General features: G+C 43.4%; 1 protein-coding gene across 1 annotated transcript in view; it reads right to left on the reverse strand.

The window, feature by feature from the left end:
• Positions 1-6,253, reverse strand: part of DNAJC3 (DnaJ heat shock protein family (Hsp40) member C3) — a 35,956-nt gene extending 29,703 nt beyond the window's left edge. Inside the window, exon 1 of the mRNA XM_064440677.1 lies at positions 6,069-6,253. Coding sequence (XP_064296747.1) covers positions 6,069-6,150 — 82 coding nt within the window. The 5' untranslated portion in view covers positions 6,151-6,253. The remainder of the gene's footprint in view (positions 1-6,068) is intronic.
• Positions 6,254-12,974: the final 6,721 nt, after the last annotated feature.

Genomic DNA, 12,974 nt, shown 5'->3' on the forward strand with positions numbered 1-12,974 from the left:
TGCCTAGACCAGAACGCATCAGCTCAGGAGGAGACTGTGGGGGACTCTACCAACGGCCTTGGAGAAGTCCAGGTAGACAATGTCCGCTGCCCGACCCATGTCAACTAGGCAAGTCACTTTGTCATAGAAGGCCACCAGGTTTGTCAAGCACGATCTGCCTTTAGTGAAGCCATGTTGGCTTTTCCCAATCACATGCTTCATTTGACTTGTGATGGCCCCCAGGAGGATTTGTTCCATAACTTGCCCAGGGATTGAAGTAAGGCTGATGGGGCTATAGTTACCCGGATCCTCCCTCGAGCCCTTCTTGTAGATAGGGGTAACATTTGCCTTCCTCCAGTCCTCTGGGACATCCCCCGTTCTCCATGACTTCTCGAAGATTATGGGGAGTGGCCTTTTTGCACATCAAGCCTTACACATCAACTATAAAAACTGAGTACATTTCTATGGGGGCTTTCAATTTCAGAAGAATCTGGAAAACCACCCATAATGCACATATAGCAAATATATGAAGGCTTTAAGTTAAATTTCATGACCCTGCTGATATCTCAGGACTCAACTGAGAACTATCAGCTACTGCAGAGATTGGCTTCTCATCTACTGCACTTTTGTCTCATCTTTGTCACTCCCAAGGCAAACTGTTTCTAGAGCACAAGTTTTGATATAAGCAATTAAAAGTCTCACTCCCTTTTCATTTAATCAGTAGTATGAAAATCATATTAAAGCGGTATGCTTTCAAAGTGCCAGTTTTAGTTTAAAGCTAATAAATTGCTGCTGCTCAACCAAGAGGGAAAGACTATCGTTGAGATGAAATGAGCAGCAAAGTGCAAATACATGCTGTACCTACATCAATTCAGCAACAGAGGTTTTTCCATTTGTACTGCTTCCAGCATTCTTCAAATCAGGACAGAATTTCACTACAACTTACCGGTTTATGACTATTAAAACTTTCACACTGTAACAGTTTTCTTTTACTAAAAGCATACCATGTGCATAAATTTAAGCAAGGTAATATATTAAAATCCTGAATAAACACATTACATTAGAAAACAATGAACTTCAATTACTGGGAATCAATTTCTTTAATTTAGGTTTTGTATCAAGCTAATTCAGATAGGCACTTGAATTAATCTTAAACACAAAAACGCAGCAGTACTTTGAAGTAGTTTCTTAAAGTCTGAATAAAAATGTTTCACTATACAGACTGAAGGAAAGTATATCAACACTTCTCACACTAAAGGTGATTAAGGAACAAAGTATTTGTAATGAAAGAACAGTAATTTCTGATCACCAAGTAATCAAGATTTTAGAACTAGGAGCTCTTAGCACCTGGGATCTCAATTTAATTTTCCTTCCCTACTCCTTAACACAGTTCATAATTCTTTTAATTCCACATTATAAGAAAACCATTGAGCTGTCCGTACCAAAATGAACAAAATGTCCTCTGTATCCACTGGAAAAAAGCTCTTTCTGATAAAAGACTGGTAAAAATTCAGCAAACTGGATTCAAGGGCTTCAATTCAATTATTTGCTTTAGAACAATGACAGCAAATAAATCCCTGTTTTTAATTTATGGGAATGACTTTATAAATAAGCCCCAAACTTCCAGTCAGTAATTTTTTTGTTTAAATAGATGAAGTAAAATAGTAACTACTTATCCTATAACCAGTCTGGGGATCTTACCAAACAATGCATTTTAAAATCCATTCTAGGTATGTATAGTTCTGAATAAAATATAAATAGCTCCACTGAGAGCGGACAAGTATTTCTTCACAGTAATATTTTCCACTCACAGTATCCTACTTCAAGGTAGCTTTTATGAGAATGTCCAATTTTCAGAAAAATGGACATTCTTCTTTGCAATTTTGCTTCTTTAGCTTAAAGCTTTGATCACCGAGTAGTCCAATGACTACTCTAAAATGACAAAGCAAGCATTGGAGGAAAACAAACAAACCAACACACCAACAAAAAAAAAGAAACAAACAGAACAAAACTAGAAAACAAACCCACCACAGATTTCCCTGCCTCTGGAAGTATATTAGCAACAAATCAGGTTATCAAACAATAAAGAGACTGAAGTATTTAACATGAGCTAAAACAAACAAAAAATTCTTAAGCTTCACCCCTCCTGTCTCTCCCCACATATGAACATTTGAAATCTTTCAAAACTTGTCAGTTTGGAGTGGTATCCTAGAAGTGGGCTGTAAATTACTCCTTGATGAACCTTCCATCCACCTAAACACAGCATCCGATTTTCACAGAGCCTCAAGCATCTGAAGGAGTATCCTCGTTTCACATTTAGTCACACATCAGGATAGCTCCAAGAATAGATTTTCCACAATAAGAGGTACCTATGCAATTCAGTGGCTTTCATACACATTGTGTTCAGTACAGTTTTACAGTTACATAATACTTTAGGCAGGAGAGCCACCTTTTTCCTTGAAAATACCAAAGATGATAAATAAAGGAAATGAGAAAGGTGACATTAACAGTAAACAGGTAAGTAACAAAAGCGGGAGCAACACAGATAGAGAAATAAGGCAAACTGTAAAGGACTGTAGGATCCCTGCAGAACAAGACTAATTATAAAAGACATATATTGAACTTGGCTCTCTAAGTTGCTGATCATAAATTGATCTCCCCTATATAGCCAATGTAACCATGATGAAAAGTGACACTTCCCATAACTACTCAGGAACACTGACACTGACCTGATAGTTTGGCAGTTTATTCATATAAACCTCTTGCTTATTCATTTTCTGGCTGCAGGCAAACAATTGCTCCAATTAAACAAGACATCTGAAAACTGTAAACTAGACACAGGAGTCTAAGGGCTCAAATTCTGTGTAACCTATCTGGGTGCCTGTTCACTCATTGGTCTAGGAATGAACATAAGGACTCAAGGACTCGTTCAACAACTTGGAGTGTTCAACCCCACAGAGCTCTTTCCAACAGACAGAGTGTCATTAGTGAGCTGGATACCAAGGGCCCAGCACTACAGCTGAGGAAGCTTTCTACACTCCACCAAGAAACTGAATTTATGCAAGAGATATGCAAGCATACTCTTTATTTCTAAAATTTTCAAGTATTTTGATTTGAATATTATTTCTAAAGCCTGTCTAATTGTTATCAATTCACCAAGGACCTCAGATGACCACACACAAGAATCCCAGCTGTCAAATCAAGTCAGCTATTCTGGATAAATTCAGAGTCTGTAGTCCTGGCACTGATGCAAGAGTGGAAGAGTTTAAAAACAAAAAAAAAAAAACCAAAAAAAACCCCACCAAACAAAAGACTGAAAATAAACAGAATTAGCTCTGACTGCATACCAGAAACAGAACTGTTTCAAAGACAGAGGAAATATGCATGTCACTAATCTTAATTTCAATGATCTAAACTCCTTCCACCCCCATAAAAGAGCTTGATTATTGCCTTGTCATGTAAGTGGGAGATCCTGCTTTTGGGGTGCGGTTTTTGATCAGAATGACCCTGTGGTTAGCAGGGTCTTAGTGTTAGTCTTAAGACTAAGTCTCAGTCTTAAATTCACTGTTATTTTCAAACAAGTTTGGGTTTTGCTTTTGTGTGTGTTTTTTTCAAGAACAAGACTTAACAAAGTAGGAAGTGGACATGCAGCCATAGTTTCAGGGGCAATATACAAAGGCTCACAAGGAGCCTCAAAACATTTAGTTGAGCCATGTGTAACTTCCACCCATCAAGTTTTTACTCCCTCTGTTTGCAAGGAAAGTTGGTAAATATAGCCAAGACTGGCAAACCAAAAAGTCACCCACCCTCCCCCCACAAGTATCCTTTGCTATTTGGGGCGAGAAAAAAAACCCTCCAATACTTGGGACAGAAACGTATGGTATGGGGGTTGGGGGTGAGAGAAACACGTAATGCTAGTGGTCTGACAACAACAAACTGAGCTTTATATACTCAAAGCCCATTTCTTCTTCCCCTTATTACATTTCCTTTCTTCAACTGCTGTGAAGAAGAGGGGGGAGAGGAACAATACTTCTCTATCCTCCTCAGTTGCCTCTTTTTGCTGCAATCAGTGCGGACAAACAGCCATGAAGGATAAATCTTCCCGAGAGGTGATCTGTGTCAAATGGGAGCCTATTCAGCACAAGTCAGGGTATGTGAAGAGGAGGAATCCAGGGAAACACAATACAAAGGACTGAACTGCAACCTGCCACATCACCAAGTACTCAAAAACTTTTTTACTGAACTCATTCACCAGCCAGATACAAAAATTAGTATTCATAGATATTGAATGTAGGATACAAAGTTAATACAGGCCAACTGTTCCACTGATTCAGGAATCAGATGGCACAAGGCAGACTTCTATCATCAAAACAGCAAGATACAAATTTAAATGTGAATATGAACACTTTTGAGTTCAAAGATCAATAATATTGGGGGGAAAACAATAATCCAGATACTAATGTAATGTAATCCAGATAATAATGTAAACCCCCTAAATTCCTTAACTACATGCTCTGAAAAAAGAACTCGTGAACTAAGGGGTTAATAAGTTCAGTAGATAAGAACCAGAACCATCACTTTTTAGTCTATTACTGTACTGTACATCTTTATTGACTGAAGCTAAGAATTTATACCCCAAATCTGGAAGTGTGGCTTTGACAAGTCCACGCAGCCATTAAACCATATACTTGAAATAGGCTAGCAGCTCCAAATAAAGAATCCTCAGCATGAGCATCACTGCCACAATCCTGGGGGGGGGAGTATACTTTGACCACAATTATATTTCCTCTGACACTACCAGAATACACATCCAAAAAAGCAATTCAACACCACAATAAGTAGTCTTATACTACAGAGCATCTTTGCCACAGTATGTTCCTGTTGCTGTTTGGCCAGCTGAAGTATTCATTAGTTTAGTACATCAACTGAATTTCTAATGTCAAGCGCAGGTCAGTGTTAAATCTAGGGACTTATTCTGACTATTGACAGCTTCCATTCCACTTCAGTCTGCCACTGCCAGTTAAGGACTGCTCCTCAGGTGAAACTCTTGACTATGTGCACAACCACGTAACCAAGTTATAAATTCAACAGAGGCCTGTGAATAAGAGTTTGGCTGTTCAGGTGTTGCTGACAGCGTACTCTGAAAGCAAACAGGCCACACAAAGCACAGATAAACTTCTCCACTGAACTTCAAATACTAACGGTGAGAGGAAAAAAACACCAAAAGCAAACAAAACAAAACCCAGTACAACAAAGCAAAAACAAACAAATGCAACACAATTGCCAAAAGCCTCAGCGAATTTGTAGGACTGGTGCTAATAATGGCTGTGGCTGACTGCTGAAAAAGCCTTTGAACTTGGGACCTGCACAAAATTCATACAGAAATGAGAATTCAAGGCCAGCACGGAACTGGCCAAACCACTCTAGGACACCACATTTTCAAGACCTCACAGCAGCTGGCAGCCTACCAGCAGGCCAAGGAAAAGGAAGCACAGACCCAGCTACCTCAAACAGCACCGCCAGGGTAAAACCGAACAGGTTACAGGCAGCGACGGTGCCCTCATTACACACCCTTCGCTACAGCCGCGATGAGGTGGCAGTTCTCCACCTCCTTCTTTCCTCACACCCTTTCCAGAACTGCTCTCCCCGCCGGCCGGTCCCGCGGGGGCTGTCCCGCCGCCACGGTGCTGGCGGTCCCTGGGCCTCCCGCGGCCCGGCCAGCCCGGCGCACCGCCCGGCTCAGGCCCGCCGGCTACCAGGCCGCAGCCCCGCCGGCTCCGCTCCGCTCTCCCCCGGCGCCTCGGCCCGGCTATGCCGGCTGACCCGCACCCCGGCCGGACACCCCGGCAACCCCAACCGGCGCGACCGTCGCCAAGAGCCCGGAAGGGAGAAAGGTGTAGGCGCGCAGCAGCCGGCTCCCCCCGGCCCGTCGCCGCCCCGCCTCCGCCCCACCTGCGCCACGCACCGCCCGGGCCGCGGCTCCCCCACCCCCCCACCCCGCGCGTGACCCCTCACAAACCCCCCGCGCGGCCGCCGGCAGCGAGGCGCCCCCGGAGGGGCGGGCACCCCGTGTCCCGCCGGTCCCTCACCCTGGTACTGCAGGTCGAAGAGCACGAGCAGGAATGGCAGCGCGGAGCCCAGGCGGCCGGCAGAGGCCGCGGGAGACACCATCTCCGCCGACCCCCGCGGCGACAGCGGCAGCGGCCCGACAGCACCAACTTCTCCGGGCTGGATCGTGGGCGCCTCTGATTGGCCCCGCCGCACACACCCGCCCACCCCCCTCTCGCGCTGGCCGAATGTAGAAGCGGCGTGAGGGGAAGGAGGGGGGGAGGGGGCGCGGCTTCGCGCCTGCGCAGCACGGAGGTGGCGCGCCGCCGCCACTGAGCTTGCGCGAAAGGGCTGCTGCGCTCACTTCCCCCCCGCGCCTGCGCCTGCGCTTGCGCCTGCGCAGGAAAGTGGAGCGACGCCGCTGGCTTCCCACAGATGGTTGCCGCAGTGGAGATGGCGGTGCAAGGCTAGTGTCGTGCTTCGGGCCCCGGAGCTCCAGCTGAAAGATAAACCCTGAGCGTCCCTGTCTGCTTCTGTATTTTTATCTCGTGTCTGTTTGCCCGCCCCGTGCCTACCGCAGCCAGGCTTCTCCTGGGGCGCGGGGGGCTTCGCTCCAGGCCCGGGTTTAGCCCCTCTGAGGGTGCTCTGCAGGCCTGGAGGAGGACGCGGGCAGCTTGCCCTGGGAGTGAGGTTAACATGGTCAGTGCACAGGATCCCCTTACGGGGTGCGACGATTGCTTAAATTGGTTGAAGTCAGTATCTCTGGACTCCTCAAATTGTCAGAAAATGGGGCAGTGAGGCACAAGTAAATTGATCCAGCCACAGAGCGGAGGAAGATAAGTGCAATTTCGAACTGCTTCATTGTCCCTGGGACACAATCGTGTTTTCCACTGAGAGCAAAGCCAAGATAGTCAGCATGGCCGTGTCTGTATGCTGACCTCCAGGCACGCCAAGAAAGTAGTAGGGAATTTACCAGACTGCAGAAAAATGGGTGATATGCCTTAACAGAGCACAATATTTTCATGTTAAAAGTTTCTATTGGATCGGTAAACTTTCGAAGCAAAGCCTATGTAAGGTAGCCTGCAACCTAGTGCACATTTTTTGAGATGTCTTCCTTTTTTTTGTAATGAGAATACAATCAATTCTTAGCTACCACAGAAAAACTAATCTTGTATGTGCCTAGCTGTTCATTGTTTCAAATTATCTGCCTAGAGTTGTTGAATGAACAATTCATAATAGGGATGTATTAACCCCATCAATGTAAAAAAACAAACAAACTTGTTCTTGGGAAATCTTCTGAGAAGGAAAAAATTTGAGTCTGATTTGGCAACCACAGAAATTTATTTTCTCATTCTGCAGGTACAATCACATTACCTTTCTCAAGCTTTCTTGAAAGATCAGACTGAAAAAAAGGAAAAGTTATCCCTCCTCAATGTTTCATTTGGAAGATGATGCTGCAAAGGTATCACCTTGAAATTTGACCAGAAAATATTCAGAAATAAGAACTTGAAATAATATAAGACATGAGGGGTGTGAAATGAATAATTGATGGCATTCTAAGGATGTCAGCGTGAGGAAGAACATGACAACTCTGTAGCCCTAATGGATAAGACACAATATGGAAGCCTAAAACTGAACTCAGCAGAATGCAATTGCTGTTACAGTAAATGAATTCCTTTGATTTTACCTGAGGTAAAAAGTATTAGACCAAAGCCAGAAAAAAATGAGTATGAAAAGGAATTTACACCTCCAACCCTCCAAGAGAACTGGAAGTAACATTAAGCATGATGATATACTTAATGGACAGTTACTAACAAGATTAGGAGAAAACAATGTGAAGAAAACTCCATACCTCATACTGGAATACCAAGCATAAAGATTCAAGAGTCAAATCCCTTAAAGTAAGATGAAGGTAGTACGATTAAAGCATCAAGAATTGTTTTGAGTGGATGCTTGACAAGCCCTTGGTCCTTGACTGTGGCACTGAAATACTGAGCCAAGGTCAATATTTCAAGCTGACACAGTATTGTAAAGAACTGTGTGTAATGCTAACACTATGAAATAATCTGCTCAAAGAGAAAGCATTTATCATTGCCACTCAGTGCTAGAAACGTACCAGGTACACAAAATTACAGTAATTCTTGAAAGAGACCGTAAACCATGGAGGACTGTTCTTGATTATTGTAGATCCCCAAACATATATTTTTTAGATATTAAGTATATATCTGGGAGAAAAAGTTATTTAACACATATTGCCTTGTGCAATTTCAGAAGCAGAATAGGAGAAAGACTTGAAAGAACAAATGAATATGACATGCCAACACTATATTTTGGAATTTGAAAAGTAGCAAAGCAATGCATCCGTAATGAAAAAAGTCTTTCAAAGGTATTCATCAAAAGTAGCCTGGTATCAGAAACAAGTTTATTCAGCAGTCTTGAGTTTTGGAGTGAAAGGGTGGATAGCAAAGACTCATGTCCGAAGTCCTCAAAAGACAGACAACCGAGGAATTTTCCGCCAGTTACTGCAGGTAATATATATAGTAACAGCAGAGGGCGGCAGTTAGCAAGGAATGACTCTTGAAGCTACTCATTGCTTCTAATAGAGACGGTAAACTGAATATGGTGACATGGGGTGGAAACAGTTCAACCTGTAGTTTCTGTGTATTAACTGGAAAACCACCTCAGATATAATACAGTAAAACGTCTAGATTAGACGTGACAACACACAGCGTCCTGGAAGGACCCTAGTATGCCTGGCAATACGTTTTCATTACTAATCTTGATTAGAAAACCACCTGATACAGGAAAAGAAGCACTATAGCAGACTGTTACGTTGCATGCACAGTCTAGTTGAAAATAGAGGAGGTGAGAGCGGATGATAACATAGCGATACTATTCTCAGGGCTTCTTGTAAGAGGTCTCTCAGACCTTACATCTTGTTTTTATTCTCACCTCTGTACATCCCTATGAGAAACTTAGCTCTATTGGAGCTAAATGAAACAGTAGTATACATCAGGTTAACACGGGATTATTGTTTATGTAGCCACATCTTTTGGTTTGGTGTTCACAGGAGAGGACTTTAGGGAAATTCCTTTTTCTAGGCTCCTTTTGCAGTAAATGGAAGCAGAAAGGCTTCTATAACCTGCACAAAAACTTAGCTTACATGCTCTGAACTTGGACTTGGAAAAGCTGATCTTTTTCTGTGGACTTGAAAGGGCGTGTGAGGGACCAGGCGTGTTTACAGCGAGGCTAGCCTCTGTAAACACTTTCCTCTCCATATTATCCTAACAAAATTCTGCACATATGTCTTTGTCATATCTATGATGAGAGAAGTACATTTCTGGTGTGGAATTATTTAGCCCTCTGTGCTATGACCTCATGTGTAAATGCTATTTATCAAACATATATAATTATACACATGTTCCTTTTCTGGGTTAAGTATAGGTGGCCTGTCCACCTTGGAAAACTCCAGTGGTAATCGTCAATTTTGGCAAAAAGTGGTGACGTGTCATGATATCGAGCCTATGTTGGTCCCTACTTACTCTCATCCTCATTCACACAAGCTTTTGTTGTCAGTAGCTCCAGGGGGTCTGGCTCTTGTCCTAGATAGATAGAAGGAAGGGTCAGTTTATTTACAAATGATGAGATAACACGCTTACAATCAAATATTAAGATTTTACAACAGTTCTTGTTTTGCTAGCAAACTTATCTACAATGTCCACTGAAGAGAATAAAGCTCGATTTGATAATTGGTGAGCTAACTATTCCTGTCGGGAACTAGAGAGTCCAAGTACCTTTAGTAATTCATAATTGCCCTGATACCATTTTCCACGTGTGCCCAGTGGAAATCCTATAAATTTAATGATACTAGCACTGGTCAGTTCCCACACCTGATATTTTAGATGTTGACATTTCCTAACCTTTTCTGTCACTGCATCTGCCAAAGATGCTGATTTACCTTCATATCTAACTGTGATGTCAATGACCAAGGCTTGGTCATCCTACACAAACACCAAGTCTGGTTTGTATAGTTCATTCTGCTCATCTTTCAGCAGCGGTTCTTGGAATACTACCCAGTCCTTCTTTTTGACCTCTTCAACCAACATTTCACATAGTTGATTGTGTCTTTTGTTTCTACCATCTTGTACTGCTGGGCGGTATCCAATGATGTGTGTGCAGGACTTGATTTCCACTTGACAGTGCCGACCAGATTTAGTTTGACTGTCCTGTCTACCCCTTGCTAAGGATTCTCTTGTCAGGTAGACATTGGTTCTTAGTTTTAATGCAGTGATAAGTTTTCTCTGGGGAATCCCCCTAAAAACTCTAACCAGTTGTTGCTGATCTTATCCTTCTCGAAGCTGGAAATACCACAGCCCTGGGACACCAAACTGGTCCAGTTTTCAAATTCCTGTTTTCTCCAGTTACAGGGCCTTGGAAAGATGACTTTTGGAGCAGTTATCTCCCATTCTGAAACGAGTTCCTCGCTGCCTGCCACTTTGGATACCACCATGGTATTCTTGGGTCCCAAATAGATGGAACTATTCCTTTGTCCCCTCATGCTATGATCCATAATTTCTCAAATTCTTTCTCAAGTCCCTCTTCTTGAGCCATGGCTCGTACTATCTCATCCAAAGACTGAGCAATTCTGTGCAGACTTCAGACCTGCACACTGGGAATTAAACCCGACAGTCTGGTGATACCTAGGCCACCATCCTGAGTGCTGGAATACAGGATGACATCACATGTACTTGCTGGAAAATGTGACCATTCCTTGATGGCCACTTGAACTGCCAGGTCAAGGGTGATCCCCCCTCAGTCTTCTCTTCTCCAGGCTGAACAAACCCAAGTCTCTCAGCCTTTCCTCATAAGGGAGGTGCTCCAGTCCCCTGATCGTCTTGGTAGCTCTCCGCTGGACTTGCTCAAGCAGTTCCATGTCCTTCCTAAACTGGGGGGCCCAGAACTGGACATTTAATCTGGGGAATTATACCATGGGTGCAGCTTCTCTCACTAGCAACAACAAACTCCAAACATCTCAAAATGCATCCACTATCTCCTGCCTAACTTAACCTTCTGGTATAATGAAGTGTCACACAGGGAAGGAGATATTAGGGACCCCATTTTATGCTTTACCTTGATATTTCAGTGTCCCACTTAGAGTTAGCCGAGTAGGGGATACTTCGGGTTCTTTTTTTGTTTGAGCCAGAAAAAGTTTAGACATAATTCAAATAAAAAATTTAAATTAAAACCTAATTTCAATTTGAAACAATGTGTTTTCCTGAAAAGTGGGTTTGTTCCAACAGGTAGCTGATACCATTAGTGAAAAGCTGCGCTTCTGCATCAGGCAGAGGCTCACCCCATATATCTGGTCAGCTGGGCTCCCGGTTTTAGTTCGATCTTTATCAGAGCCACATTCTTTGCTCATCCTGGTGTTCCTGATGACCATACCATGGGTAGTACTGCATCTAATACATTGTCTGGAATATTTCCTTCTTCCGCAGCATCCCTCTTGGTTAGCAGGCATACCTGGGCTCTGCATGCGTTCTCTGGGGGAATATGTAACTGGACAGAATCTTCAGAGAAGGTTAATTGCTCATTTAATTTACAGAGTAAATCCCGTCCAAGTAATTGTGAAGGACATTCTGGCATACAGAGAAATTAATGTGTTAATTTAGTATTCCCAATCATGAGCTCCATAGGCTGTAAAAATGGCCTGAAAGTTCTTTTCCCTGTAGCACCAACAACGCTTACCTTAGTCTTGCTTAAAGGTCCCTTAGAACTAGTTATCATCACACATATTTCTGATTGTGGGACACCGGCATGCACAAGATATTTCTGCATTTGACTCCTCATGCTGTAACTCCTTTTGGTTTTGCTGTCTTTCCTTTATTCACCACCCAAACAGATGGTCCCAAAATTACGGCCCCAGTTTCCCTCAAGGTATTTGTGAGGGTGCCTACATTACCTGTTGCATCTGGTGTAATCAGGGTTTTAGTGAGGCAGGCGCACCTCTCAAAAACTACAATTTGATACTTCTCATTACTGCTGCCCTGTCTGGACTGGATCCCAGGCGCAGCAGAGTCAGATGATCAGCGGTACATAGGTACAGCAAGCACTGAAAGCAAAAGAGTCTAGATTCTATCACTAGATTCAATCACTAGATTCTAATATACAGTAAGGCAAGCAAGTCCCATGGCAAGCACTGAAGCTAAACTAAATAGCTAAATAGCAATAACAGCTATAGATTCAATCGAGCACATTCCAATCAAACTTGTCAGGCACTGCTCTTCTTGTGTAGTAATTCTTGTGTGATCGCCTTTGCATCTTGTAAAGTCCTGACTTCCTCTTCCAATTCTCTCATTTTACTCCGTAATGAAACAACTGCATTGTCAAGAGCTCTAAGACTGGTAACTAATAACCATCCCAATCTCCCTACTAACTTGTGAGAAGAATCTGATGCCGCTTTCTGTGACAACTCCTGCATAGCCATTTCAATTGTCTGAAGGTCAGGGGTAACCACCGCCCTGTCATCTGCCCTACTGAGACCACATTTGGACTCCTGCAGCCAGTTCTGGGCCCCCCATTTTAAGAAGGACAGGGCACTGCTTGAGCAAGTCCAGCTGAGAGCTACCAAGATGATCACGGGACTAGAGCATCTCCCATATGAGGAAAGGCTGAGAGACCTGGGTTAGTTCAGCCTGGAGAAGAGAAGACTGAGGAGGGATCTCATCAATACCTATAAATATCTAAAGGGTGGGTGTCAGGATGATGGGACTAGGCTCTTTTCAGTGGTGCCCAATGACAGGAAAAGGGGCAATGGGCACAAGCTGGAACACAGGAAGTTCCAGCTAAACAGGAGAAAAAACATCTTTCCCGTGAGGGTGCCAGAGCAGTGGCACAGGCTGCCCAGGGAGGTTGTGGAGTCTCCTTCCCTGGAGACATTCAAAACC

The sequence above is a fragment of the Phalacrocorax carbo genome, chromosome 1, assembly GCF_963921805.1.
Source record: "Phalacrocorax carbo chromosome 1, bPhaCar2.1, whole genome shotgun sequence".
Classification (NCBI taxonomy): domain Eukaryota; kingdom Metazoa; phylum Chordata; class Aves; order Suliformes; family Phalacrocoracidae; genus Phalacrocorax; species Phalacrocorax carbo.